A 27,424-nucleotide genomic window follows, 5' to 3' on the forward strand; every position below is an offset into this window, starting at 1 on the left:
CCTAGATAACTCTGTGATGGCATTCACCTTTCCATTCTATTCCTTGTCTTTATGATGGGGAGTTTATGGGTTTGAATACAATGGAATCAGTTTTACTTGAAGTCTCAATGGATCATCAGGTATTGCTAATGCTGTTGTCCCTTTAAGACTCAATGTCTCAAAGAAGAGATTGGGAGGGGATATCTTTTTTGGATCTTCAGTCACTGGCATGAGAATAGTTCTATAAAACAAAATCAGCATCTAAATATGTATGAACTCTTAATTTTTCACTTGATATCTTGCCATTTAAAACATCCACAGTATTGCTGGTGGACTTTTGAGAGCTCACAAACCTCATACAAGGTTTTGGTTCTGCCTGCCTTGTCACAGTTGTTTCCTATGATTGCATTGCATAAGATTAAGTTTAATCTTAGATTAAATTAAAATAGCTACTCTGTGCTCTCATATTAGAGAAAACAATTGCAGCAGATGTTGGAGCTCTCCTAGCTCTGTCCCTCAGGTTTGAGATGAACACACAGAGACTGAGCCAGATATTTCTGTACAGGAACACACTGCAGAACCACAACATGGACATGATGAATGAAACAATGTCAGAGTATATAAAGGGATTTTCCAGCTCCCTTGGAGCATTTCTTTACTTGCTGTAAATGCAGTGCACAGTTCTTGACAGTGGGACATGTGGCAGAAGGTGTCACAGTGTCAAAAATGTCTTGGCTGAATAGGTCTGGCCCTTCTCTTTTGGATGCCAAATCCTCTGGCAGAACTCAGGGGCTCTGGAGAAGGCAGGTATTGCACTCACGTGTGGGAGCAGAGCACAAAGCACAAGCAGCAGCTGCTTCTGGACAGTTTGCATCACATAAAGGAGCCCAAATTAGAAAACAGCAAAGAGAAATGCTGTATTAAGTATTCTCTAATTAGGGCATCTGAGATTTCTATCTAGATAGTTTTCCCTAGGAATAGGAATCCTATAGGACAGTACAGCCATCGTTATTGCTAAGGCTTGCAACAGCTCTGGCACAAAAGCCTGCAGATCACACAGCAAGTGTCCCCCTTAAGTTACACTGCAGCATATCCAGCTAACTTTAGGATCTAATTTAAAATCAAAGCATTCCTCTCCCCAAAGCTTATCTGTTCCTAGCCATTCCAGTGAAAGTTATTTTTATTTTGTGCCCTCTGTCACTTACACTGAAAGCAAGCCAACCTACACAATGCTGTCAGGAAGCAGGGGAGCTGCACAGAGCTTTTATGACTGATATTTATAGGGAAAAAAAAAAGCCTAATCATTTTTCAAAATCAAGATAATAAATGTGCCAGCAGGCATAGCTAACTACTGGTCAGGATTAATCAGTTGTTGAAATTTACTGGGGAGACTCAGTATGGAAATTCCTGTATGGAATCTGTGTGTCCTGTTGTGATGTACAGGAAAGTGCCCTTGCAGCTTTTTGACAAGCCAGGACAGCAGGAGGTGAAAAGCCCAGATGTTTCACTCAAGAGAGAACAATGTGCTGGCCTGACAGACCAGTGGCTCTGCAGCACAGAGTCACCAGCATCCTGCACACCAGCAGAGCTGCACATGCTGTGTGAGCTTCAGGAGGCCCTGCCTCCTTATCACAGCCCCGTGATGGCCCTGTCCCCTGATTACTTATGCTGACCCCCCCAGAAGCAATCTCCTGTTTTGTCTGCAACAAAGGCCCAGTGCATTTACAAAAGTGTGATGTTTGAAATTGTATGATAGAGCCATTGGTTCCTGCCCATTTTTTTAGTCCCCAAAAGCCATTCAGTCACCAAAAACTTGTTTCCTGTGAAAGTACTTATGCCCTATTGTCAAGTCAGCATTTGGCCTCCTCTTCATCATGCTAAAAAGATTTAACCAGCCTGGCTGGGCCAGTCACAGCTCATAGACCTAGACATCCATATGGAGTTTTAAGCTTGGGTTTCCTCACCCACCCACTCCATCCACTGGGCAAAGAAAAGACCTTTTATTTTCCTCACGTGCTTTTGATGATGTGTCCCAGGAGAGATCAAATTCACTTACAAAAACATGCCTGGGGAGAGAGAAGCAGTGGTGGAGTGCTAGTAATCTTAAATTATTTATAAACAGTAAATAAATTAGAAAGGAATTGGTAATATGAGCTCTGTGCAAGGGCCTCTCTGTTCTGCTAAACACTAAGATGAGCAAAGAAAACTATTTTCTGGGCAAAGAAATGGAAGAGGCAGATAAGCAGATCACGGGGACAGTCCATGACTGCATGCAGGGATTGAATTGCTCCTACAGTACAGCTAGCAGGATTAATTCATCCCTGCAAATGCAGCACCACTAGGGTTCCTCATACTTGCCTTGATTTTAACACACTCCTGTATGTTCTGTTGTGGCATCCCTTTCTCTGCCACATAGACATGTGTGTAACCTCAAGACGGTTTCTTTGGGCACTGCAACACTAGAGGCATAGATTTAGGCTCACGCAGGCAAAGCTGGGTAAGTTTTTATACCAAAACAAGTGCAATGGTTACATACTAAGGGGATCTATGAGAAAGGAGAAGCTCCCTCTGTGGGAAAAACAGCCAGCTGAATTCTGTAGAAAAGCAGGTCAGCAGGCCAGGAGAGGAGTGGTAATTCCCCTTGGATTTCAGCGTGGTCCCTCAGGAGACTTTCATTTTATACGCACAGTGGTGATATAAAAATAGCATTGTTGTGTCCTACCTTAAAAAACCCCCAAACCACACATAGATCACAAGTGCTTTGCTGTGCTACTTCTTCTGCTCTGGGGAAAAGTGGGATTAATCTGGTATTACAGATGTCAGTCATATTTCTTGATGCACTTGCTATTGAAAGACACTCAGCTATTATGGGAATGATAATGTTATGGAAACGCCAAGCAGAAGGAGCCCCTATTGCTTGCTGTGTCTCTCTGAAGATGTACTAAAAAGGAATCTGTGTTGAAGTGTAGAGCTGGGTTGGGTTAGTGTTAAGCAGCACTCCAGGGGGATCAGCAGCTCACCTACACCTCAGCATGGGAAGGGCTCTCAGCTGAGTGTCTGAAGCCAGATGATGTCAGGAAGCAGTTTCTCCTTTCTCTATAGTTACTTATATAAAAGGAAACCTTAGGCTCTCATAGGGGAAAAAAGCTGGAAGGTATAAATCTTTAATGTGCAAGAGACCACAGCCCAACAAATTTTATACAAAATAAAGAAGAAAATAGAAAATTAAGATGGTAGGCTGTCTTGGTTTGGAGGGTGTACAGGCAGCAGTAAGAGGGGGGATATGAACAGCAGCTGGGGGCCTGCAGGAGAGTGTTGTTCTCTTCTGTCCAAGTGTGGCAGTGGTGGCCCCAGGCACACTGCATCCCACCTCTGGGCTCAGCCATGATTGGCAGCCCAGGCCCTCCCACAGCCCCTCTGTGTCTTTCTTTCTCAGGTCTGGCTGGCTTCGCTCGGCTCTGCCCAGGAGATCAGTATGAGGTATGTGTGCATGAGTTTATTGTTTATTAAACAGAAAAAGAATCAAAAGGAAGGCATACCTGTGCTGCTTTTTATATCATGATGAACAAAACCTTTTCACAACAGCACCTCAATAAACAGCTATTATTTTTCCCATATGAGCTCTGAAAAACGTTGTGATTCTCTATATATCTGCTTTTGTCAGGGCATCTGTGAGAAGACCTGGATTTTACATGCAGATGGCTATTTGAAGAACTACGAGCTTTTATTTTTTAGCTTTTAAAAATCTTATTTGTGACAAAAGTTTCTCATTCCCTTGGGAAAGAAAGCAATATATGCCCCATCCCATTCCCGCTGGGCAAATGGAACGCATCCTTGCGAGAATCCTTTACTGAATGCATAGACTCTAATTCATCATAGAGCTAAGTAGCAGAAAGACACTGAATTTCACTCATTTCTCAAGACCCAGATATTACCTCCTGTGAGGCTGCATCAGAATCTCTGGTCATTGCAGTATTTCAGTAGAGAACCTATTAATTACCTGGGAGCCTATTAATTAGAGATGGATTAAAAGAAAAGCCTCCAGCTCTACCAGAACACAACTAACCTTGCAAGAAATTTGCAGTGGATTCATAGTGGATCCCCTCAACCAGTGTATTCTAGCTGCCTGAATGATAGATTCATTTGTTCCCACTCTCATTCCCTGTGACAAATAACTCCTGCTGCTCTCACTCCTTCTTCCTCTGTGGGGTCAGTTGGTTGGTGCAGGTGTCTCCCAGGTGGCCCAAAGTGGTCTTCCTGTCTTCCTGCTGTTGATGCTTCAAAATGGGTTACTCTACTATAGATGTCATTCATTTCCATCATCAGACAGCCAAAACCTCACAGCTGGGGAGGTCTCTGATGGGGAATGGCAGAAAGCTCACCTGCCTGGGAAGTCAGAAGATCCAGCAAGTTGTAGATGTTAGGATAGACCATGGGTGCTTTCATCCTGCCCTCCCAAATCTCCCTTGCCCTGCTACTTTCCCTGTAAATGGAATTAAATGCCTTGCAGCTGTGTTATGGGTCATCAAGTTACATGAAGTTAAAAATTTGGGTGAAGGGTATGATACCAAAAGGAGCAATTCAGAGAGCTGGGAGATCCTCCAGTAGATTTTTCCTTCTGATGTGATGGGAAGTGAATGGGCAGCACTTACACCACTAACTCTTCCTACCTTTCTCAGACCTTTTCCCCAGTTCTGTTTTTGATATTTGTGCCTTGTGAGAGCAGATTTCTCAAGAAAATAAAAAGATTTTTCTTTTTTAGATTTTCATGCGTTATGGTCGCCAGCGATGGAAACTGAAAGGCAAAATAGAAGTGAATGGCAAGCAAAGCTGGGATGGAGAAGAGATGGTTTTCCTCCCTCTCATTGTTGGACTGATCTCCATTAAGGTATACATGCTGACTCCTTTGGCTGCTGGCAAGGCAGGAATCAAGAACCTGCCTTCTCATGCACCATCAGCAAAAACACAGAAGCAGATCATTAAACTCTCTAGAAATGAGCCATTATTAGTATTTCTGACACACCTACTAAAGTGCTGTAGTATTGTCCAGTTTAGATGTTACAAGACTAATCAGTTTTTGAGAGCTGTGGGAGAGATTTTCTTCTCAAACTGGAGTCTTTCCATCACTTGTTCCATCTCTTCATTGCCCCCAGCCTCTCAAGACAGTTTTCTCCTGGCAGAAAGTTCATATGCTTTCTTTCCAACAAGCCTCCAACCTAGAGATACCCAATCTCTCACCCCTGTCTATAAATTGCTGCTAAAAACCATTCCAGATGTCCCTGGTTAGGTAGCTTAAACAAAGGAATGTCTTAAAAGTCTTAGGGGAAATGGCCCACTTAGACACTGCAAATACTTTATGAAAAAAAATGCAGGTGATTACAAAACCCACAACCAAAATAATTCCAAATGTGTGAGACAGTAGGTTTTCAATGAAAGGCAAGTTGTGACACATGGTGAGTCACTCTAACACACAGGTTTAAGGTGGAAATGTTAGGAGAGAATCCCTTTTTACAGTACAGAAGAATCCCAGTATTATTAAGGTTAATGTGTATATTCTCTTCCCTTTTTGGACTCTGTCCAAACACTTACACATAAAAAGCTTAAGAACTGACTTTAAAGCAAACAGGCAAAGGCTGGTTTGTGTAGGAGCTGCATATAGTACTGTCACTCTGAATTTCCAGGCAAATATATCACTAAATATGAATAGTACTCTACTCTTACTGTAACAACATACATGGAGGTGGTTCATTAACAGTAGATCTGTGGAAGTCCTCACCAAAGGCCATTCGTGGTGCAAACAATTACATGGTTTCAGAGTTACAAGAGAGAAATACCTGGAATAGCACTCCCGTGGGAATTATTAATTAGGCAGGTTACATCAGGAGATTCCCAGTAGAGGAATTTGTCAGCTGCTGAGACACTCTGTGCCCTCCCTGTTCTCACTCTTCCCTTGGCCTCTCGTTATCATTAGTGAAAAGATCAATTACAAGACTAGACAGCCTGTTGGTCTGAGCCAGTATGGTTGTTCTCTTCTAATTCCTATAAGAAAACATAAAGAAAACATGGAATCATGATCATATTCAAGTAAGCATTTCTTAAAAAACCAGAACAAAACCACCAACAAACCATAGGTTTTTTTCTTAAGTAATGCAACCAACAGTCATATTTTAGAAGCTTTTTAGCAAGGGGGCCAGGCCAGGCAATCAAAACTATTATCTTGAGATTAAGGATTGCAATGCTTTGTCTGGTCCTAAATATCCTGTTCTTGTCTCTTGCAGGTCACAGAAGTTAAAGGGCTTGCCACTCATATCCTTGTGGGAAGTGTAACCTGTGAGACAAAAGACCTGTTTGCAGCTCGGCCTCAGGTGGTTGCAGTAGACATTAATGACCTTGGCACAGTAAAGCTGAACCTTGAGATCACCTGGTAGTAAGTACAACAATTTGGTCAGTTGGTAAATCAATCTATCCATCAGCTGTAAAACTTCAACCAAAGAAAAATGGTTCATCCGTGTGGGTTGTTCTCTCCATATTTTTTCCTGCCAAGGAACATTGTGAAGGAACTGTGGCCCAAGTTTGGTATATGAGAAGTAGTTCATGGTCAGCCACAGTTTGCCTGCTTTTTCTGTGGTAAAGAGGGTTGTGCCTAGTTTAAGCTGTTAAATTAGGTTTGGTAAATACTGACATTACAAGGTATGGGAACTGCTTAGTGAAGATAGATCTCTGAATTGCCTAAAGCTTACTTCAAAGCTTAAAAATAGGATATAACTGAGTGCTCATATATATATATATATATATATTATTTTAAAAGATCAGTGTAAAAATCAGTGCTGGATTTATGGATTTACACTAGCATAGCAAAGTTCAGGTGCATGCCCATTTTGAAAAGCTGGCTTTTAAGGGCTTCATACACCATAAGAGTGATGGAAAAATCTCTTGGTGTTTTCTATTCACATTGGTCAGCATAGGTGAGCTGGTAGTCTTAGGATATAAACCCATTTCTCATTGCATTTTTATGAAATAAGTAAATGTCATTTCTGAAGAAGCATTGATGCATTCAACTTTTAACAATCATGTGTGCTGTTTCTTGTAATGCAATAAACATGAGGCCAGCAATAACAACTCCTGGTTTTCTTTATAATGCAACAGCTCTATTAATAGTTGAGCACCTTTCTCATTAGTATGTGTGACACTTGGCAACTCAAATCCAAGAATATTTTTCATGTGAGAAGAATAACATCAGACTACACTGCATAAATGATTTCTGAGGGAACACTTTTATCAGAACCGAAAACCACACTTCTGAGACTGCTGTCTAATTAACAACATTTTCTTTAAACACTTCAGTTTAAAAATTTGCTACCTCTGGGTTTTGATGTGCTAATAAACCACCCTTTCAAAAATTATTTCTATGGATCTGAAAGTCCCTCTTGCTCAGCCTAACAACCTTTTATTTTCTCCCCTCTTGCCTGTGTATCTGTAGCCCCTTTGATGTTGAAGACTTGACCCCATCCACAGGAAATGTGAGCAAGGCATCTGCTCTCCAGAGGAGAATGTCCATGTACAGCCAAGGCACTCCTGAAACACCAACCTTCAAGGACCATTCATTCTTTGTAAGCTCTGTTTGGCTTCGTGTTTATGTAATGGGAAACATTAGAGGAGTTCAGACACTGCAAACATTTCATTGCTTTACATGTCTAAGCTTTTTTTTCCCTGGTTCCAGCAGGTTACAAATACTTACAAAGCAAGTGCATTCCTAGCTGCTAATCCTAAAAGAAGGTGACTATGATCCTGGCATCTTTGAAACTATGTGGCCAATTAATGCATACCTATCCTTCCTGCCTAACTGCTGTGATACTTGAATAATCTTTAAAAAATGTGTTTTCATGTTGCAACAGTAGTTAAACAACCATTATAGCACAAGTATTTTTAAGTATCCTCTGATAAAATTTGCCCCTGTACTGAAGATATTCATAGGGTGTTCCTACATTTTGCATGAATCAAATTCTGAATGCTTAATCAGGCCATCTGTAGAGAGATTAACTTTACAAGTGCTGCATCCCATGCCTGTAATTTAGTACTTTGCTACAAAGCATTCATTTAACTTGCCCTTCCTCACACCCTCTTTGCTTTAACTGTTGAAGAAATGGCTGCATCCCCTGCAAGACAGGCCAAAGTTGACAATCTTAGATGCTCTTCAAGACACTTTCTTTGACAAGCTTCGTCGCAGTCGCTCTTTTAGTGACCTGCCATCGCTCAGGCTAAGCCCAAAAGCAGGGCTAGAGCTATATGTGAGTCCTGGTTTTCATGTGGTGAAGGATTTTTTCAGTTCCTGTGTGGCATTTCCATTCCCACGCATGCTTCATGTGTTGCTCTCTGTTGCAACTCACTCATTTTGCTGACTGATTAGAGGGCAGGACATAACTTTGAGCCCATGCAGCTCACATTAAATAAAAATTCCTCTTGGTTTCTATAGAGATAATGATCAGAAGTCAAGTATCTGTGGGCAGAGAACAGGGCAGGAGTACAAGCCAACAGTGTTCTTAAAAATCACCTGTTACACTGGTTGATGCTCTACATTTGCCTAGAAACATGACTTTCAGAAGCTAAAAGCATACCCATGTCAAGGGAAATAAGAAATAAACCTATGATAATGTTTAGGGAAAGAAATCTGCTAATAATACTAGAAAAAAAATTCAAGTTTTGGACACTTAAACCTTAAGTTTAGCAACATGTGAATGCCTACAGTTCTTTCCAGCAAATTGTCAGCAAAATAGTAGTTGCCTTCCATCTGTGCCATGCATTTCTGTGAGCTGGCCACATAACAAAGCAAGGTCTGTACATCAGAGAGACAGGTTGTGACTCCTGTAGTGATTTTTCCCCATATGTCAGTCAGACATGAACATATATATGTATTTATATATATCTGCCTTGATAAGTCTGGAGTCTACATAGGCTGGTTTTGCTTCTTAAATGATCAGTGTCCAGCTCAACACACCACCAGTTTTGCTGACTTATTTCAGCAGGAACTCATGTTGGATGGGCTCCTGTATAACTCTTGTTCAACAATTGTTCCAGACATCCATGCCACATGCATGGGATAAAAAAAAAATAGCACAGTGCTATCACCATCTAACCACCATGACCCTAGAGAAACTTTTGGAGCAAATTGTGTTACATTTTACAGATTGCTACTTTAGAAGTCAGAAAATAAGTAAGACAGAAATCTGTAATGAGTAGGAAAATGCAGATGAGGTGGTTTACATACAATCCCATTAAAAAGAGCCGTGGTACAGGAACTAGAGCAGTGCACTGGAAATGCTGTTGGAGAGAATATAGTAGGATGAGCAGTATTTATGTCCCTCTTCTGGAGATCATTTCTTAGAGCTCTCTATTTAGCAGAGAGATGCTGAGCCGGGGTTTTCCAGCAGTTTTCATGCTGAAATTGAGGAGCTGTGCTAGATGAAAGCAAAGTTTGATTTGAAATCTTTTTCCCATCTCTCAAGTCTTGAATGCTTCTTTAATCTTTTTCCTTGCCTTTTTCTTTCCTGGGCAAGTGCTGTATTTCTATCCTCTTTCCAATGCTGCGTGAAAAACATTTTCTCCCTATTATCTTTTCAGTCGAATTTGCCAGATGATGTATTTGAGAATGGGACGGTGGCCACTGAGAAGCGGCCTCTCTCCTTCACTTTTGGTGACCTGCCTTACGAAGATGCCGTGCCCCCTGCCAACTCAGCAGAGTCCTCCTCTGCTCATGTCAGCTCCAGCCCTGACATCACTGCAACTCCCACCCAGCACCGAGCCCTCGAGTCCTCCCAGAGCTCCAGCCTAGACTGTAGCAGCAGCGACTCCCGCAGAGACTCTGTTGCTGAGCCAAAGGACCTGCCATCCTACGGAGAGGGAGCAGTGGCTGAGAACAAGAACACCCCGAGGGCAGCTCCTGAAGTTTGCCAAAAAACCTCTGATGCTGGGAGCGATCGTGTCTTTGTAGAAATGAGTGTCCCAGTGTCTCTCCTGCAGGACACGGATGAAGGTTCAGAACTCAAGCCTGTGGAGCTGGATACCTTTGAGGGCAACATCACGAAGCAGCTGGTCAAAAGGCTTACATCAGCAGAGACACCCCTGACCCCAGAGAGGCTGCCGTGTGAGGGATCCATTAGTGGGGAATCAGAAGGATATAAGTCTTATCTTGATGGAAGCATTGAGGAAGCCTTGCAAGGGCTTCTCTTAGCTCTTGAGCCACATAAAGAGCAGTACAAAGAGTTTCAGGACCTGGATCAAGAAGTGATGCATCTAGATGACGTCCTAAAAGTGAGTACATTTTCAGAAAATACTACCCTAAAGAAAATCTGAGCAGGTAGAATCTCCTCGCCCACCTTGCAAACATCAAAGTAGGTTTTCTGGAGAATAGTAGAATTCCCTGGTAGCAGTAGATTTGCTCCTGCTTGGAGCATCCTTTCACAATGTTGCTTTTTTAAACTTTTGTTAGCAATGTACTTATCATAGCCTTGTGTCCTCAAGCAACAGATCTTTTATCAAAACCTGAGGGAAAGAGAAAAAGGTGCTATGACAGAAGGGTAATTAAATTACATCCTTCTCTGAACGCTTTGTGAACCATTGTGAATCACCACTTGTGAACCCATTGCTTGTGCCATACTGGAGATCAAATATAGCCAAACTTTTACCTTTGAAATCTATGAGTCACATCCTCAGTGGGTGTACTTTAGCATACTACCCCTGAACTCAGTGGAGCTGTGCAAAATTACACTAGCTGAGGATCAGGTCTTGTAGCCGTAGAAGCTGAATTTTCTAAATTGCCAAAGCACACGTACCACTGAAAGTTACTGTCCCCACATCACCTGGGCATGGCCTTTTCCTTTTTTCCTCATCCATTTTCATAATGAGAAACATCCTGTCATTACATCAAGATGCAGAGAATAATGTTAAAAATAGAAAGAAAAGGAGTTTGCATGTGTGTTGTTAATATGTTAACTGCGGGTCACTGTTACTTGTATTTCCCTCCTGAATAACAATTCATGACATGTTACTCTGCAAACAGTATTATATGGGAAATAATCATTTCAAATGCTTCATATTCATATGCAAGTTGGTCTGCTAGTCATTTAAGCCTCATCATTCAAAAACATGGCTGAGGAGGAAGCAGGGAATCATTTATTCTTCTGCATTATCTTTTTACAAAGAAACTTTGTTAACCTCCTTATTTCCATTGGTGTTTACAGCTGCATGGTACTTTCTCAAATTAAGTGCTGTTTTTGACAGCCTGCAGCCCCTGTTCCTTGCATTATTTATTCCTAGAGAGGTTTGAGCAGGCAGAGGTACCATTACTGTTATTTTCTCACTTGGTACAAAGCGGTCGACTATCCAAAGGGCAGAGAAATGGAGACTGTTTATTTAGGCTGCTTGGATCAGAAGTTACAGAGAGAGAGACATGGGATGGGGGCAGAGAGGAGGGACATGTGCAGATAGGATTCCTGCACACTCGAGATGGACGCCTCTTCCAGATCTGTTGAAGTCTGGATGTCACCTATTGATCAGCTCTCAGAATGACATTCAGCATCACCAGCAACCATTCAGAAAGGGGTTGCATGGGCTCCTCATGCAGAAGGGTTGAGCTGGAATCCAGCTGTGGCTGAAGAAACCTCTCTTGGCCATATCAGATGAGCAGAGAATATGGCCCACATGTTGCTGTTTGTGTCTACTTGAAGAAGCTGCACTACCAAGCCCTGAAGGAAATGGAAGCTGAAACCATTGGTGCCGCACAAGAGGCAGGATACGGTACTCATCCTTGTCACAGATGTGTTGGGAAGTGTGTTTGATCAACTAATGACTGTATAGTCAGTTGAAGGACTCAAACATCCTAAGTGCAAATGGATGACCATTAGTATTGTGTGCAGATGAATTGCGAATAGAACTCCACAACTCCCTTCAGCTCTAGAGCAGCTGGTGCTGAATCTTAACTCCTTGGAGGCCAGTGCATTTTTCCGTGAGCTGAAACAAAGTCGTGGCTTCTGCTTAGGACTGGAGGATGTGGCTTGTGTAATGGCATCAGTGGCTCACTGTTTCTGATCAAATAATCACAGTGTGTGAAAGGTGAAGTCATTGTACCAACCAATGGAGATATCTCTCAAGTTACATCTGATTCTTTAGGATGACCCTGGAAGCAATTCTGTGGCTGCATGTGGATGAATTACCACATGGAGACAGGGTCCTTCATACTTCCTACAGCAACAGCAAGTTTTCCCTTTGCATTTCTTCCCTGCAGTGAGGTGGGATAGTTTTCCCCCTGTCTAGCACTGTTAATTTCTGAGTTACAAAACTGCCTTTCTCTGTCACCTAGGAACCTGATGCCTTATTGGCTTTTCCTTGATAATCCATTTGGCTTCAAAGGCCACAAAACTCCTCTCATTCCATTAATAAAATGCAGCTATGGGACCAAATTCATTCCTGGCTAAGGTCTGTTAGAGTTATGTCTGGAATAAATCAGGTACTGCCACTGGATATGTATAAATTGGCTTCTGTAGCTAGAACAGCAATTAAGGAATGTGCCTTCCCCTTTCAACTTCCATTGCATTAATTCCCGTCATTCCTTTTGGAAAATGCCGAGAGCTCCGAAACTTGGATTCAAGAAGTACTTCTCATTTCTATAAAACACGTTGAATTTTTGCCTTTGAGGGTTTTCCTTTGGGGAAGAGAGTGGGTAGCATGAGGAGGGGAGGAAGAATGAAAGGCTTTTCCCAGTTCTCAGGCTTTGATTGTATATGCTATGAATATGAAGGCTTGAAATGAAACACCCAATAAAATGAAGTTTTAAAAATAAAATGAAGAATTTGAAGTTTTAAGCTTTATCTTTTTTTTTTTTTTTCTTATCTTTCTTGTAGTAGCTAATATGTGGGGTTTTCATTGGTTCGTTCTGCCTTTGCAGTGCAAGCCAGCAGTAAGCCGAAGCAGGTCCTCCAGTTTAAGTCTAACAGTTGAAAGTGCTTTAGAAAGCTTTGATTTCCTGAACACCTCTGACTTTGATGATGAGGATGGTGGTGGTGTGGAGGTTTGTAATGGTGGAGGAGGTGCAGACTCAGTATTTTCAGATACTGAGATTGAGAAGAATAGGTAAGTTTGTAGAACCTGCCAGCTGTGCTTACGCCAAACTGACACCCTGGCTCTTTGTCGCTAACACAGGATCCTGGTGCACAATTTATTCAAGGAAGACTGACTAATCCTTGATGAGTTTTAGGGTCAGAGGGCTCCCGTGGCTGCTGCATACAAAATCTTTAGTTTCCAGGACCATTTTTTTCCCCTTGTTCAAATAGATGCAATCTGTCCTCCAAAGGAGAAGGGTAAATTAAATTAAGCTGACATCAATACTAGCAGAGCCTCTTCCTTGACATAGGTTTGGACCTGGCTTTCCTTGGATGTAATTACTAACTCCTCTGTGGTTTTTCCCCCCTCCCTTTGTCTTTTCTCTCTAGCCGAATGAGTCTTTGCAGTGGATTAAGCTTGTCAGTAACAATAACACAGGGCCAGATTTAAGCAGCATGATGTAGGTTGCCTTTGGAATGTAAGAGTGGTGACTGGTACTCTGTTCATGGCCCTGCGTGTTACCTGCCCTTCTTTCATCACTTTTGGTCTTTCTGAGTTAAAAACAAAAAAAAACAAACAAACCAAAAAAAAAAAAAAAGCTGTGGTGTTGTGCCGTGGCCTGCCATTGTTGTGTGACTTTAAGATGCTGTGCTTCAATCATTAGATCTTAAAAGCATGTTTGCATCCTTTGAGCTGACGATGCCCAGCAGGCACGTAAGCGGCACTAGAGCTGGAAAAAAAAGAAAGGAACACTGTTCCCACCCTGCCTACACTTTCCAACCAGGGAGCTATACTACTCACAGCCTGCTTAAAGCAATTTGAGTGCAACAAGCAACCACCATACAGTTCCCATTATCTCATGTCCTCATTCCAGAATAAGACTCGGTGGGAAAAAAAATTTGGGAAATTGTGTTGCTTGCTAAACTGGCACTCTGACCTCAGTCCAGTCTGTGCTGATTTAAGGATCTAGCTTCAACCAGTTAAAATAGAAATTAAAATTTCCTTTTTCCCCCTCTGGCTCATCCCCAGACAGTGCAGATTCCCACTTCCATTTTTAGATGTGTAAGTGCGTGACTCAGTGTAAAGATTGCAAGTGTTGAAACTTCTGAACTTGCAGCCAAACACACTTGCCATCTGGGGACTGACCTCAGGCTTTGCATTTAAACACAGGGAGGATCATTTGTACAGCAAGACAATATTGTAAATAATGATTGAAAACACAGTGTAAGAATAGCTCTACACCCTTGCAGAAACAATTGGCAAAGTAAGTTGTACACATTGTGTCGTAAACTGCATATGAAAACGTCATGTCCCTTACTTCAGCAGTGGTTTTCTTTTCCTTCTGCAATGAGCCTTAAATTTGGCAGCAGGAGGACTCTGAAAGCACAGAACTGTTCTGAGCAGTGCAGTGCTTGGGATGGTACAAATTTTCATGGTGCTTAATCCAGAGTCACTAGGCAGGTGACTCATCACAGATGGGAGAAAGCTGTCACCACCAAGGGACAGTAACCACGGGTTAACTAAGCCTGCTGTTGAGGGCATCACATCACTCAAGGCAAGCCTGTCCAGGGCACAGGTCTGTCCCGTAGATGGGTATGTCCCTTCTGTACACAGCCAGGGCAGCCCTGCTCCTTTGTGGTGTGATGTGCTCATCACCAGGTTTGTGTGTGCTTTCAGCTCTTCTGCCGTGCTCTTTGCTCATGTGGTGGTGTGTGGGTGTGGGTGTGTGTGTCTGCTGTGGCAGCTGCCAGCCCTGCACTGACCTGCTCCTCCCTCCCTCCTCCCCAGTTACAGGACGGAGCATCCTGAAGCCAGAGGCCACCTGAGTGAAGCTCTCACCGAGGACACGGGTGTGGGCACCAGCGTGGCTGGCAGCCCTCTGCCCCTCACCACAGGCAATGACAGCCTCGATATAACCATAGTCAAGCACTTGCAGTATTGCACCCAGCTCATTCAGGTACCAGGCCCGCCTCATTTGGGCATTCATTTTAAAATCATTCCTGCCTGCAGCATGGGTACGAGCAGGCTAGCAAGGTCAGCGCTGCTCCTGCAAGGCAGTGGGAGTGCAGGGTTGGGACAGATACTGTGCTGGGCTGGGATGATGATACCCTCACCCCAGCCAGAAGTGCCTCCATCATTTCCATCCCAGCCCATTTCAGATCAGATTTGATATGTGAACTGTGGGGCCCTTGGCACGAGCTGCCCAGGAGGGCAGAGGGGCAGGGAAGTGGAGGAGAGGGGCATCCCCTGCTCTGGGTTACAAACTCCTGCTGGCTTTCCTGGGAGGTTCTCATTGGAGTCAGTTCCCAGTTAGAGCAGCCCATATCTTCAGAGGTAAAACAGGAATCCTGTCTCCACTGTTTAACTGAGCCCCAGATGAGCCTGCAGCGTTCAAGAGCAGAGATGAATTTTTGCACATGAGGCAGAGAGATTCTGTCTGCAAAAGGCACAGTGAAGGCTGCATGAGATAGCCCCCCTGGGACATCAAAATCATCGGTTCATGCTCACAACTAGAGAGTTTTTTCTGTAGGTTTTTTTTTTTTTTTTCAGAGTTTATGAACAGCAAATGCAAATTTAAACATCCAGTAAGTGAGGTCATCAGGGTTTTCCTGACAAATCAAAACATGCTGTAACTTCCTCTTCACAATTATTTTACTCTTGCATCTTAGATATAATTAGCTTTATTTTCCCAAAGGCTCATTGAAGCAATAGAGCACAAGCCTGATTCCAGCACCCTTAGTGCTGAGCTGGAAATTCTGCTGACTCACAACCATGAGAAAAAGGGAGGTTTTTTGGTTTCAATACAAGAGTACACAGTAAATATGCAGCTGAGTAAGGTGAACCTGAACCACGTCCATACATGGAGCAGATTTGATATGAACATTATTTACGTAGACTGCTAAAGAAGATGCAGATATCAGCAGTAGGGAGCATTAGCAAGGATTAATTAATTATAAAATTAATAAAGGCACCTAAGTAATTGATCAAAGTTGAAGTGGAATGGAGAAAGAGCAGCCTGTGGTGGTCTTCTATGCAGGGTTGTCCTGAAAGTCTACAGCCTATGTTGTGTAAAAGTCAGACTGATACTCTTGCCTGGCTTCAAGTCTTGTGGTGATGGGTTTCTTTATTTTTGTGGAGTGTGTAAATCAGAAATTACTTATGCAAATGGACACTTGGATACTCCCGTGTCTGGATCTGGATGTAGATATTGAAGGTACAAGCAATGATGCATATCAACTAGGACCAGAAAAATATCCCAAAGAACAAATTTTTTTTAAGTTAAGGAGATCCTGTGGTTCCAGGCAATGAATTTGTCATTGCACTTCAGGTGTTTTGGAGGTTTTTTTTGTTTTTGTTTTTGTTTTGGTTTTTTTTTTTTTTTTTTTCTGAGGCCGGGTTTCTTTTTTGTTCAATGACTCCTTTTTGTCTCTTCCCATTTGTCTTCACCAGCAAATTGTGTTCTCCAGTAAAACACCATTTGTGACAAGAGACCTCCTGGACAAGCTGTCCAGGCAGATCCTCGTGATGGAGAATATTGCGGAGATCAGCACTGAGAACTTGGGAAACATCACCTCCCTTACTGATGGTAAGAAACAGCTTAGGGGCTTTCCTTCTGACAAGGATTTTCCTGGGCTTGTGTGTCTGTTGAAGTAATCACTGTGCAGAGCTCACCAGCAGGGCAGGAGATGCCACTGTAGTAAGGGCTGGCTCAGGGTCACCAGGAGGTGCAGGAGTCAACACAGCCAGGCAGGTGTCACCTATATCTGTCCTCACCCTGGTATCCAGAATTTTGCAAGTGAGGAGAGAAAGGACAGCTTATCCAGCAGAAGATGGACAGATGTCATTGGTATTACGGGGTGAGGATACTTCCACCTCTGAAGACCCAAATTATTCTTCCACCTTTCTTTCCTGAGGAAAGGCAGGATTTGTATTACAATATCAGAGGCATAATACAGCTTCTTGAACATTTTCATTTTTAATCATCTCTGTGGAGAACTTCTAAGTTATTTTTCTTTTTGCATCTATTTTAATACTTGAAAGAATTTGACAAACACATAGTTTTTCAACCCTCATGTACGCTCTGGCAGAATAGGTAAATACTGCAAGGTGTATTTATTATATCAGAAAATTGAGGCAAAAGTTGCGTGACTTATTTGAAGTCATAGAGCAGTACTAGGACAGGAACCAATGTGCAGACCATTTGTGATGGTCCCCTAGTATTTTGTGCCTTTTAAAAGGAAGAGACATCAATGCCAAGAGCTGGATCAGGAGCAAATTTTCTCACATTACCATGGGAAACAGAAAAAACATGTTACAAACCTGGCTATGGCCACACTCTGTGAAGGTAATGGCTCAGGGAGACCCAGCAAACAGTAACTGTTTATCAGTGGGATAAGATGGGATTTCCTCCATTCTTACCTTCTTTTCTCCAAGCTGATGTTTCTAGCATGGCTTTGTTCATCATTCATCTTGTCTTCCCCAGCAATTCCAGAGTTCCACAAGAAGCTGTCACTGCTGGCTTTCTGGATGAAGTGTACTGGCCCTTCAGGAGTGTATCACACCTCTGCAGACAAGATGATGAAGCAGCTGGATATCAATTTTGCCACCACTGTGAATGAGGAGTGTCCAGGACTTGCAGAAACAGGTACAAACTGCTGCAAAAAATGTGTTAGCCATCCAGATGGAGAACAGTTGTGTAGAGCTTTTTTTCCCAACCCCTCAGATGTCTGTTTGGCCACAGTTCCAAGATCTCATATGAAAACTAATGCTACAACTCTTGAAACAATTTTGGCCCCAAATAATGAAAAATAAAGAGGTGAAGTTAACAGAAAAGAAAATACTGTTTTAAGGTTTATGAGCTAACCAGAAAGGAAGTCTATACAGATACAGATACCCAAATACAGATTTGTAAGTGATTCAGTGAATCAGGAATCCTTGCACTTAATTTTGTGTATCTGTATAATACCCACACTCTATTACAGTGCATTGGGATGAAATTAATCTACATTCAAGTGAGTTTGTCTGAGCACAGGTTCTCATCTTGCTTGGGATGTACCACACCTCAAACTCCAGCTATACTGACCTGCTCTCCCTTAGACAGAATGGGGATGGAGGCTGATTTGCCCAGGTGTGGCCACCTGCACTGTGGATGCCTACACAGTGTTCTCCTTCCTGCTCCATGTTACAGCTCTCACAGACAGTGCCTCAGACTAGCTTTCTGCATGCCACACTAGTGCAGGAACATAAAAAATAGCGAAGCCAAATCTTGCCTCTGTGCACATCTCCCCTGCTTCAGTGGTGTTGTGGGGATGTAACAGGCAGTGCATGTGGAGAGGGGTTTATGATTCAGGACATTGTTTAGGTAGAAATGATGCTGTATTGATTGCACAGGAAGCTGCACTAAGCATCTGTAAACTGGAAGAGGTTCATCCTTACAAAGATATTCTCTGGCAATGAGACCAATGTTTAGATGTTCCCAATATTTACAAACACTGGGAAGTACCTGGCCTTGCAGATGTGATTCTTTCTTTCTGGTTTTGAAGTGGACTGTGTAATTTTGCCTGCAGCTTTTGCTCTCACTAACCTGTCCCTTTGTCCATGGCTGCCTGCAGTCTTCAGGATCCTGGTGTCTCAGATCCTGGACCGGACAGAGCCTGTTCTCTACTCCAGCATGTCCTCTGAGACCATCACTGTCTTTCAGTATTACAACTACTTTGCCAGCCACAGTGTCAGTGACCTTGGAAGCTATTTGCTACAGCTTGCAAAAGAAGGTAAGGTATATAAATTCTGCTGGCTAGTTAGGGAGTACATCCCTGTCCTTCTGAGCTCAACACAAAGCAATTCAGCCCTGAGGCTGGTTTTACAAAAGAAGGAGAGAAAAGAGACAAAGAAGTATCCTGGCTATTAAGTGAATGCACCTGAACTGTTGTACATGTCAAGGGAAAGGAGCTGATGCAGACAGACCCTCAGCCATTTCTATTTCTATACTCAAATGGGAAAAAAAAACTGTTTTGAAAGCATTGTTTTTCAGGAAATGTCTGATGGTGGTGGGCTGAGCCCAAGGTCTGGGAAGTTTTCTGTGCCCACAGCTTGGATGGTGTCTCGGTGTTTCACCATCTGTTATGGAAACAACTTCTGAAGTGCTGAGCAATTCTCAGGAACCAAGGTCAAGCTGATTACAGCACCTCAGAGTTTTGCAGGCTCTGCCACCACGAGCTAAAAGAGAGAAGCAGACACTGCACAAAGTGTGCTGGTCTGCAATCCCTGGCAAGCCAAGTTCTCTTCTCTATTTGAGAGAGAGTTTGAGGAACCTTGCCTAGTTTTTGTTTTTATTTGGGCATACTAGGGGAGCTTTTGCTCAAAAGCCTGGAAGCAAAATGGCATTTCAACCTCAACTCAACCTAGCTCTTGTTGGCAGACATCAGTCTATCCAGGAAAAGGTCTCACAGAGATTCTCTGGAAGTCAGTACACTTGCAAGAATATTTGTTTTCAGTTGTTGGAGTGAGAATTTACATCTTCCAGCAGAAAGCAGAGATTTGACAGGTAGCCCTTTGGGTGTGGGTAGGCCAAAGTGCTGCACTATCCCATAGCCCATCTACTCATCTCCTCACTTGAAGAAGGTCTGAGAAACTGGCCCAGCTTAAAGCCCAGACAATTCCCCATGCAAACACTGCCATGCTGCAGTTGCTCAGATGGGGGTATTTTCATATCCTTAGTGTGTGTAGTATAAATCAAGGATTGCTATGAGGAAAGGATCAATCCAAAATACTGAGAGGATAAAGTAAGTAACACAGATCTTTTTCTTACACTTCTAGCGTCTGTGGTTCAGGTGCTGCAGTCAGTGAAAGATGGAAAACTGCAGCAAAATGTGTCCAAAATAAACTCCAATAACCTTCCACCACAGCAGGAAGTTTTAAGAGCTTTGGCTTTACTTCTCAATGAAAATAAAAATGAAGTCAGCGAGACTGTGGCATCACTTCTGACAGCAACTGCAGAAAACAGGCACTTCAGGGAGAAGGTAAGTGGCAGAAAATCACTGTTGTATGAGAGACCCATGTCATAGTAACTTTTTTCTACCTGTATGTCTCAAATATCTGTGCATATAAAATAACTGATCCAAGCTTGATTTAAACTGATCCAGAGGGATATCCTGTCTAATTTTTCTGCACATGTGCAGGTCTGTTTCTGTCTTTATGCCAGTCTGCTTCTACCTGTAATTACACTGAACAGGTACTAACCAAAACTGCAAATACTTACTGAGTGCTGTGCTCTCCAGCTGTCTTCCACACTTGAGCATTTCTGCTGCCCTGTCTCAAACTTGGCTTCAGTCCAAGGCTTCAAGGCAACAATCCCCAGCATCACCAACATGCAAAGACATAGGTCTCAGATTTTTTTTTTCTAAAGGAATCTGCCATCTGTGGGACTTCCCACCATTTCCAGAGGGGATGGACTGCCTTGGGCAGACACAGCTCAGCTGTGAGAACTAATATTTGAGTCTATCTCTGATACCAAATGCAACAAGCAGGGCCAGGTTAAACACAGAAATTAAATAGAGAGGAGAAGGAGGAGTAAGAGGAAATTAGGGATTGGCTCCTACCCTTTCATGGCAAATCTTTCCCTACTATCCTTGTTCTCTGTCAGGAAAGAGCAAAAGAAAAGGCAGCTGGAAGAGGAAGAGTGACAGAAGGAAGGCAAAGGGAAGAGAAAAAGGAGCTCAGTCTTTGCTTCTCTTGTCTATCAATCCAGTCCCCTCTTTGCTTGCCCTCACACTTCATCTTCCCTTTTTGCAGCCTCTTGGTATTTCATACCATCCTTCTCCATCCCCATCTTCCTGGAGGCAGCATCTCAGGGAAAATATAACCTTCTCCTGGAATAGGCATGCATAGCTGATACCTGGTCCACTGCCTGCAGGAAGGACCACAAAGTGGCTTCTGTCAGGGTATTATGCAGCTTTATGTTGCAGATGAGTTCACTGTATAACTGAGTGCTGCTGAGATTTGCTGCTCAGTAGTAGCTACTAATTTCTAGGGTCAAGCAGTAAGCTGGTCTAGCAGCTCATGCCAACATTGTAATCATTATTTTAAGTTTCCCTGGGGTCTATACCAACTAATTCATTTTTATCCCTACATTAAAAAGACTGTCTGAAGGGCCACCTCGAGATATTTAGACTCCAAGGCCCATTCAAAGCTCTTTGGTGATGGTGGTGATGAAGTGGTATGGTGAAAGGTGCCAGACTGTGCATCTCACTTTAAAATGAACTTCTCCACACCAAAAGCTGGCCTGAGACTGCTGATCTATGATGAGTGGTCTGGTCTGGATCTACTGTAGGGAATTATCCCACCCTGTACCATCCCACATGTTCACTGTCAGGGAGGCAGGCTGCAATTACTCTCCCTTTAACAGGGTAGCAATACCTCCATGCTCCACCCTCCTCCATGGAGGCACAGACATTTTCATTGCTATTCTTCTTTATCTGTTTTCAGGCCTTGATTTATTACTGTGAAGCACTAACCCAGCCCAACCTCCAGCTGCAGAAAGCAGCTTGCTTGGCTCTAAGATACCTCAAGGTAAGAGACAAGGAATACACTGTGGTGCTTGGCTTTACTTTATAGAAAGGACATCTGATAGGTACAAACAACAAAATAGAAATCGCAATAACAGCAACAGTAGTGTTTTTGTTTTGTGTTGCTGTGCTCCATTCTTTTTCAGATAAAGGGAATGGTTTAGAACCATTCTAAACAAACACCTGGGCTCTGTGACCTTGGCAAAGTTTTTTCTTTTGTATATCTTTTCCTCCCTCTCATACTGACTTCAGGAGACTCAGTTCCACATCACAGAGAAAAAAAAATGTTCATCTCAGTTTGTAAAGTACTGACTGAGAAGGATAAAAAAATGCGTTCCCAGGATAAAATTAGCTCTAATGCATGTGGGCTGCAGTAGCAGAAACAGAAAAGAGAGATCACAGCTTGTTTTGTGACAAATAACTGGTGCATCTGGACACTACAGCTTCAGCTAGCATCTGGTACAGCCTTTGCACTCTGGACTATGACAGGATGGGGAAATGCACTTCTGTTTTGGTTGTATAGAGCCATGGGACATGGCAGCCACCCTAGCCTGGCTGGTACAGGACACTGGGGCAAAAAACGTCTTCCATGAGACAGATGCACTTTGGACTGACTACTTCTCCCTCTAATCTGTCCCCTGGAAGGCAGCTCTAAACTGTAACTTCATCCCAGTCATAACTGATGCCATCCAGTACATAATCCAGTATTGTTTAAATATGAAAAAAAAAATTCCCTTAAATGAGAAGCTAGCAGGCATCCCTGAGAGACAATGGTGAGGAACATCTCTGCTGCATGCAGAGTGCAGTGGGGTTTTTGATTGCTGAGACTAGGAACCAGTGGTGAGAACTGGAACTAGACAATTTAACAGTGTTAGCCATCAAAATGGAGTGGCTCCAGTGAGTCTTGAATAGTGAGAATGGCTGAGGAAAAAAGCTACTGAGGGGAAGTATCATCATTTGGGATCTTCAAAGAAAAAGCTGAAGCTGGAAGTTATTACTTCAGAGATGGAAATGCTACAATGGATAGGTGGCTGTGGATGGGGTAACCCAAAGGCAGTTTAATCCACGTCATTTGCACAAGCTCCCACTGAATCTCTGAGTTGTTTTTCAGATTGCAGCAAGCTGTGTGTTGCTGTGGCCCCATCACTCACATGCATTCCAGCTGTAGTCACCAGCATGCACTCAGTGCAGCCTTACCCCGAGTCACACACAGGTGACCACACTGAAGACAAGGTGGTGACATTTTAATGGCTCTGGTAGCAAAGTCCTCATTCAGAGCATGTAGACCAGACCTTGTGCCCCTTGGATTGACAGGGCTCATACAAATCCTGACTCTGTAGCTCAGTGCCTCTTCCAGGTGTCACACTGGGGCAGTACCTGCCCTTCCTTTCACTCATCTCTCCTGCAGTATTAAATAGCCAGCCACAGACACTATGACAGCTGCTCTCCCCCAAGACCTGACATTTTTGTATCACATAACAGGATTATTCCTTAATTTCTTCCCAAAAATAGCAGAGACAAGACAGAAGTCTGCAAATATTGGTGAGCATGGGCTTGACATGCTTTATAGGAAATCCATTTGCTAGACCCCTGTCTTCTGTTCATTTCCCTGCTGTACCCTTACCTTGGCATTTTATGGCCATGGTCCACAGCCCATCACCTATCCTACAGTCAGAAGTGGCAGACAGCTGGTCTGCCAGATTTATGTATGTAGTGCATAGGGTAGGAAAATTAGAAAGGATCCACACCAGCAGAAGAAAACATATCTCCTCCAAATTCTTCCTCTCAGGGAAGCCCCATTCCTCCTGTCTCCACCAAAGCCCTTTGCTTGGAGTGGGAAGGGCAGTGCAGAAGAGGGTTACTATTTCCATGCAAGGTTGTGGAAAAAACCCAGAGTGTACTGAGTGGTGCTAATGCAGTTCTTTTTGCACTTCCTAGGCTACTGAGAGCATTAAAATGCTGGTCACACTCTGCCAGTCTGACAATGAAGAGATCAGAAAAGTGGCATCCGAAACCCTGCTCTCCCTCGGTGAGTTGTCTGGTTTAGAGCCGTATTTAGGTTTGGTTTTTAACAGAGCAGCATGTAAGACACCCGAGCTATATAAACGTGAGACTGTCAGTCAAAACAAAACCTTACAGAGTGACTTAAGTCAGAAAATACAAATTCTTAAAAATCATTCATTTTGAAAATGAGCCTAAAAGAGAGAAATTGAAATTGTGTAAGTCTGGAGGGGGAGGTAGTAAAAGGAAGGATAGGAAAGGAGAAATTGAGAAACAGAAATAGTTGAGAATTAATCTGCACACTTTCTGGGCACCAGTACTTCAATGGCACATAAAAAATTGGGTTTTCTGGCCTTTTGGCTAGGCATTAATTTCTTCTCCATGGGGGAGGTGTCCTTGTGTGATTTCAATTATGCAAACCCTTCAAATATGCTCTCTTCCATTCACCACTTCAGCAGGAATTCAGTCTGTTGTCCATGTTACTGCTCAGGTTATAAAACAACTAGCCCAAGGACACTTTTGAAAACTGATTGTTCTGCCATTCTTCTAGACAACATACAGAGACCATTTTTGGTTCCTAATGGCCAGTTTAACACATTAGGCTCTTACTGAAAGTGCACATAGATGGCAATAGCTAAGGGAAAAGGATTTGAAAGACCATTATATTTAGCAAACATACTGCTTCCTCTTTTTGAGCAGTATAGAAGTAACAATGTGGAGAGACTCATTTCTTTAAAGTGTCAGGAAGTGGGAGGTGGATAAACTTTGTATTTTCCAAGGTTGAAGTGGATAAACATCATTTACCTCAAGTACATCACAGCAGCAGCAGCCAAGACCTTGACAAGCACAATAGGTCATTCAGTACAACAAGGGTGCAGATACTGTCACCTAATCATCCAAGCCACATCTGCTTCTGTTTGGCTTTAGATAACCAAGAAAATTACATGGGAAAAAAAAATTTGAACATTCAGAGCACCTTTAACTTTTCCAAATAATTTCTGAAATTGCTTCTAACAAGATAAATTTTAAGATGGGGTAGAAGTTACTGGCTAATTAGTACTTTCTAACAGCAGAGAATCCAGTATTTTAAATGTTCTTGGGCAATGTCATTATGACATTATTATGCTTTATCATTTTGCATTCAGGTGAAGATGGGAGGCTGGCCTATGAACAGCTGGACAAATTTCCCCGGGAATTTGTTAAAGTTGGAAACCGCCGTGGAACTGAAGCTGCCACAGCTTTTTAAATGGAAAAGAACCTGCTAATATTTAACAGGCATTAAAGTAGGATGGAGCTGCACTTCAGTGTGGGGAACAGAAGGAAGATTTTAAAGAATTCTATGAGAACGTTCCAAAATGTAGCAATTTACAGACTTCTTAAAGAAAAGCAAAATCTAAAATCCAGCTTAAGGTTTCCTATTGGCTCCTCGTTGCAGCTCATGATGAACAGTTGGATGCTGAGGAACAATACTTTCTTGACTGGTTCTAAACAAATAATGTAATTGCAGTTATTCAGCCTCAACAGACTTCTGTGAGGTTTTTAGAATTTGGCACCTCCATATATTTTCCTATTATATTTACTTCCTTGAAGTTGTCGTGAAAGCTTGAGACGTGTGATACCATATCTAACAAGGACAATCAGGAGGCCACCTGAGCAGGCATGCAAAGAAGTTCTTCCTTGAATCCCAAATGAAGTGTCTGCTGCCATGCAGTGTCCCCAGTAACACTCCAGGGGCAGGAAACGCTGCTCAGCTTTCTCAGTCGTGTCTTGGTAATGAAATACAGGGAAAGTTGTACAAGTTTTGCCTGGAGAAACAGCATGTGTAAACCCTGGGAGGGAGGCGTCACTTTGGTGACTCATTCTAAATGCCTCCACTGGTCTTTTATTCCCCTCTTGCCTTCCAGCAACAAACCATCATTAAGCCAGCATTTGTGAGGGGGATCAAACAATCCTGTAGGTTTCTGAAAACGAAATGAAAAGGTAAAATGCATTTATTTATTCTGAGGAGGAGTGAAAACAGCTAATTGCACGAGTCCCCAAAATCATTTTGTCCTGCAAGTTGCAAGCAGGATTGGATTTCATACATTCTAATTAGTGGAGCATAGTTTCTATAGAATGATTTCAATATAAAGAACAGAACAAACTCAAGTGGACCTCGGAGGCAGTAATAAACAGAGGGGGAAGTGAATGCACCTCCCCTCCCTGCACTGCAAGGTTGAAAGACAGCAAGTGCTTCAAACTGTTGATTACAAGCCTTAAGTTAACAGAGGAGGTGAATAGAATTTAACAGAAGAGTGTTCCTGTACTGTGTTCATTATGCATGAAATGCTATTTAGATGTCAATTGAAGTATCCAAATTTGCATAGACGACATAGAAAATATTGCAAACAGTTCACATCAAAAGGAAACCTTGTGAGCCAAACACTTTGGCAGGCAGGGGTCATTTGTTTTGTTTTTTCTACTGTGAATGTTACAAGAATGTACATATCTGTATATTTATAAATATATATATTCTTCCTTTAATTAAAGAGGTACATTTTGCACAGTGCAAAATGCTTTCTTGCTTACTGAGGGATACAAACTCTTTTTGCAGAAGGTAAAATAGCCATGTTATGGTTTTTATACTACACCTGATCCATCAGTTGAATTCTTTCAAGGTGTCCTTTTGTATCCACTTTTTTTAATTTTTTTTTTCTTTTAGTTTTGTGGCATTTGTACTCACCGTATTTCCTATCACATTTAAGTTATAATAAAGATTATTTTTTAATTACTAAGCACATCAGTCCATATGTATAGTCACTCCTTCCATCTGCAGCCTCTTCACTATCAGGCTCACAGTTGAAGTGAACAGCAAAGCAGTTTTGTGTATCATTCAAGATACTTACCAAGAAAGGCTCCACAGGGACTACTAGAAAATGTGCTGGAGAAGCTCCAGGATTGTTACCAAACTTGCACTGATTACTCCTCCCTCCTGTGAAGACAGGCTCTCCTCAGACAGAAGACATTCCTTCCATTCATTTTCCCTTTTCAACCATTCAGGCTTACAGCACACACCTTGGGGAATGTAGAGCTGCCTATGGAGTAGGGAGCCAAAGCTGCAGAGAACAGGGAGCAGCTCACAATAAAGAAGTTCTGCATCACATGGAGGGTGTATCTCATCTCATTGAAGTTTAAAGCCACCCCTTGAGAAGTCTGTTAGTCTAAAGCTGATCTGCTATACCACAACAACCATTAAAAATCATGCATTCAGTTCAAAAGAGCCAGATAAGAAGGAGCAAATCGTGCTCTGAATAAAGTCATTGAGGAAATGCACAGAAATTTTAGTATGAGCAGTTAGATCAAACTTAGCCTCTGTACACCTGTATCCCAAGTTCAAGCTTGTCAGTCTTAGATACCACAACAGGAACTAAGTTTCATCTGGAGCATTAATACTGTTTTAGAAAACTAAATACACAAATAACCATCTTCTAACAGGATTCATGACAGCTTTGACAAAGTGAGCAGACCTTAAAGCTTCCAAAACCTGAAAAATAAAAACACCCAAACCATTTATTTGTCTTATAGTTTGTACATTTTTATGCTTGCAGAGCTGACAACACTGCCTTTTCCTGGCACCTTAATGCACTCCATAGCAGAGTAGGAAAAACCAGATGCTCAGAGGTGAGTATCACAAGGCTCATGCTCACTAACTAGAAAAGGAGGAAGCAGCAGGCAGTAATTAGAAGTGCTCTTAGGGCTGCAGCAGGCTGACTTGGACAAATTTAAAGGTCAGAGCCACCCCAGGG

The 27,424-nt window shown here is 42.5% G+C and overlaps 1 protein-coding gene across 2 annotated transcripts in view; it reads left to right on the plus strand.

Annotated features, from left to right (window-relative positions):
- RIPOR2 (RHO family interacting cell polarization regulator 2) overlaps nt 1–26,399 on the plus strand; it is a 69,097-nt gene extending 42,698 nt beyond the window's left edge. For both annotated transcript variants that reach the window (XM_083868221.1, XM_083868222.1), the window contains exons 9-22: nt 3,416–3,459; nt 4,742–4,867; nt 6,258–6,406; nt 7,460–7,589; nt 9,598–10,287; nt 12,920–13,104; nt 14,863–15,031; nt 16,525–16,660; nt 17,558–17,719; nt 18,687–18,845; nt 19,891–20,093; nt 21,559–21,642; nt 23,577–23,667; nt 24,785–26,399. In XM_083868221.1, the coding sequence (XP_083724347.1) occupies nt 3,416–3,459; nt 4,742–4,867; nt 6,258–6,406; nt 7,460–7,589; nt 9,598–10,287; nt 12,920–13,104; nt 14,863–15,031; nt 16,525–16,660; nt 17,558–17,719; nt 18,687–18,845; nt 19,891–20,093; nt 21,559–21,642; nt 23,577–23,667; nt 24,785–24,885 (2,429 nt within the window). In that variant the 3' untranslated portion in view covers nt 24,886–26,399. The remainder of the gene's footprint in view (nt 1–3,415; nt 3,460–4,741; nt 4,868–6,257; nt 6,407–7,459; nt 7,590–9,597; nt 10,288–12,919; nt 13,105–14,862; nt 15,032–16,524; nt 16,661–17,557; nt 17,720–18,686; nt 18,846–19,890; nt 20,094–21,558; nt 21,643–23,576; nt 23,668–24,784) is intronic.
- The last annotated feature ends 1,025 nt before the right edge of the window (nt 26,400–27,424 follow it).

Source organism: Zosterops lateralis (assembly GCF_965231275.1).
Source record: "Zosterops lateralis genome assembly, chromosome: 1".
Taxonomy (NCBI): Eukaryota; Metazoa; Chordata; class Aves; order Passeriformes; family Zosteropidae; genus Zosterops; species Zosterops lateralis.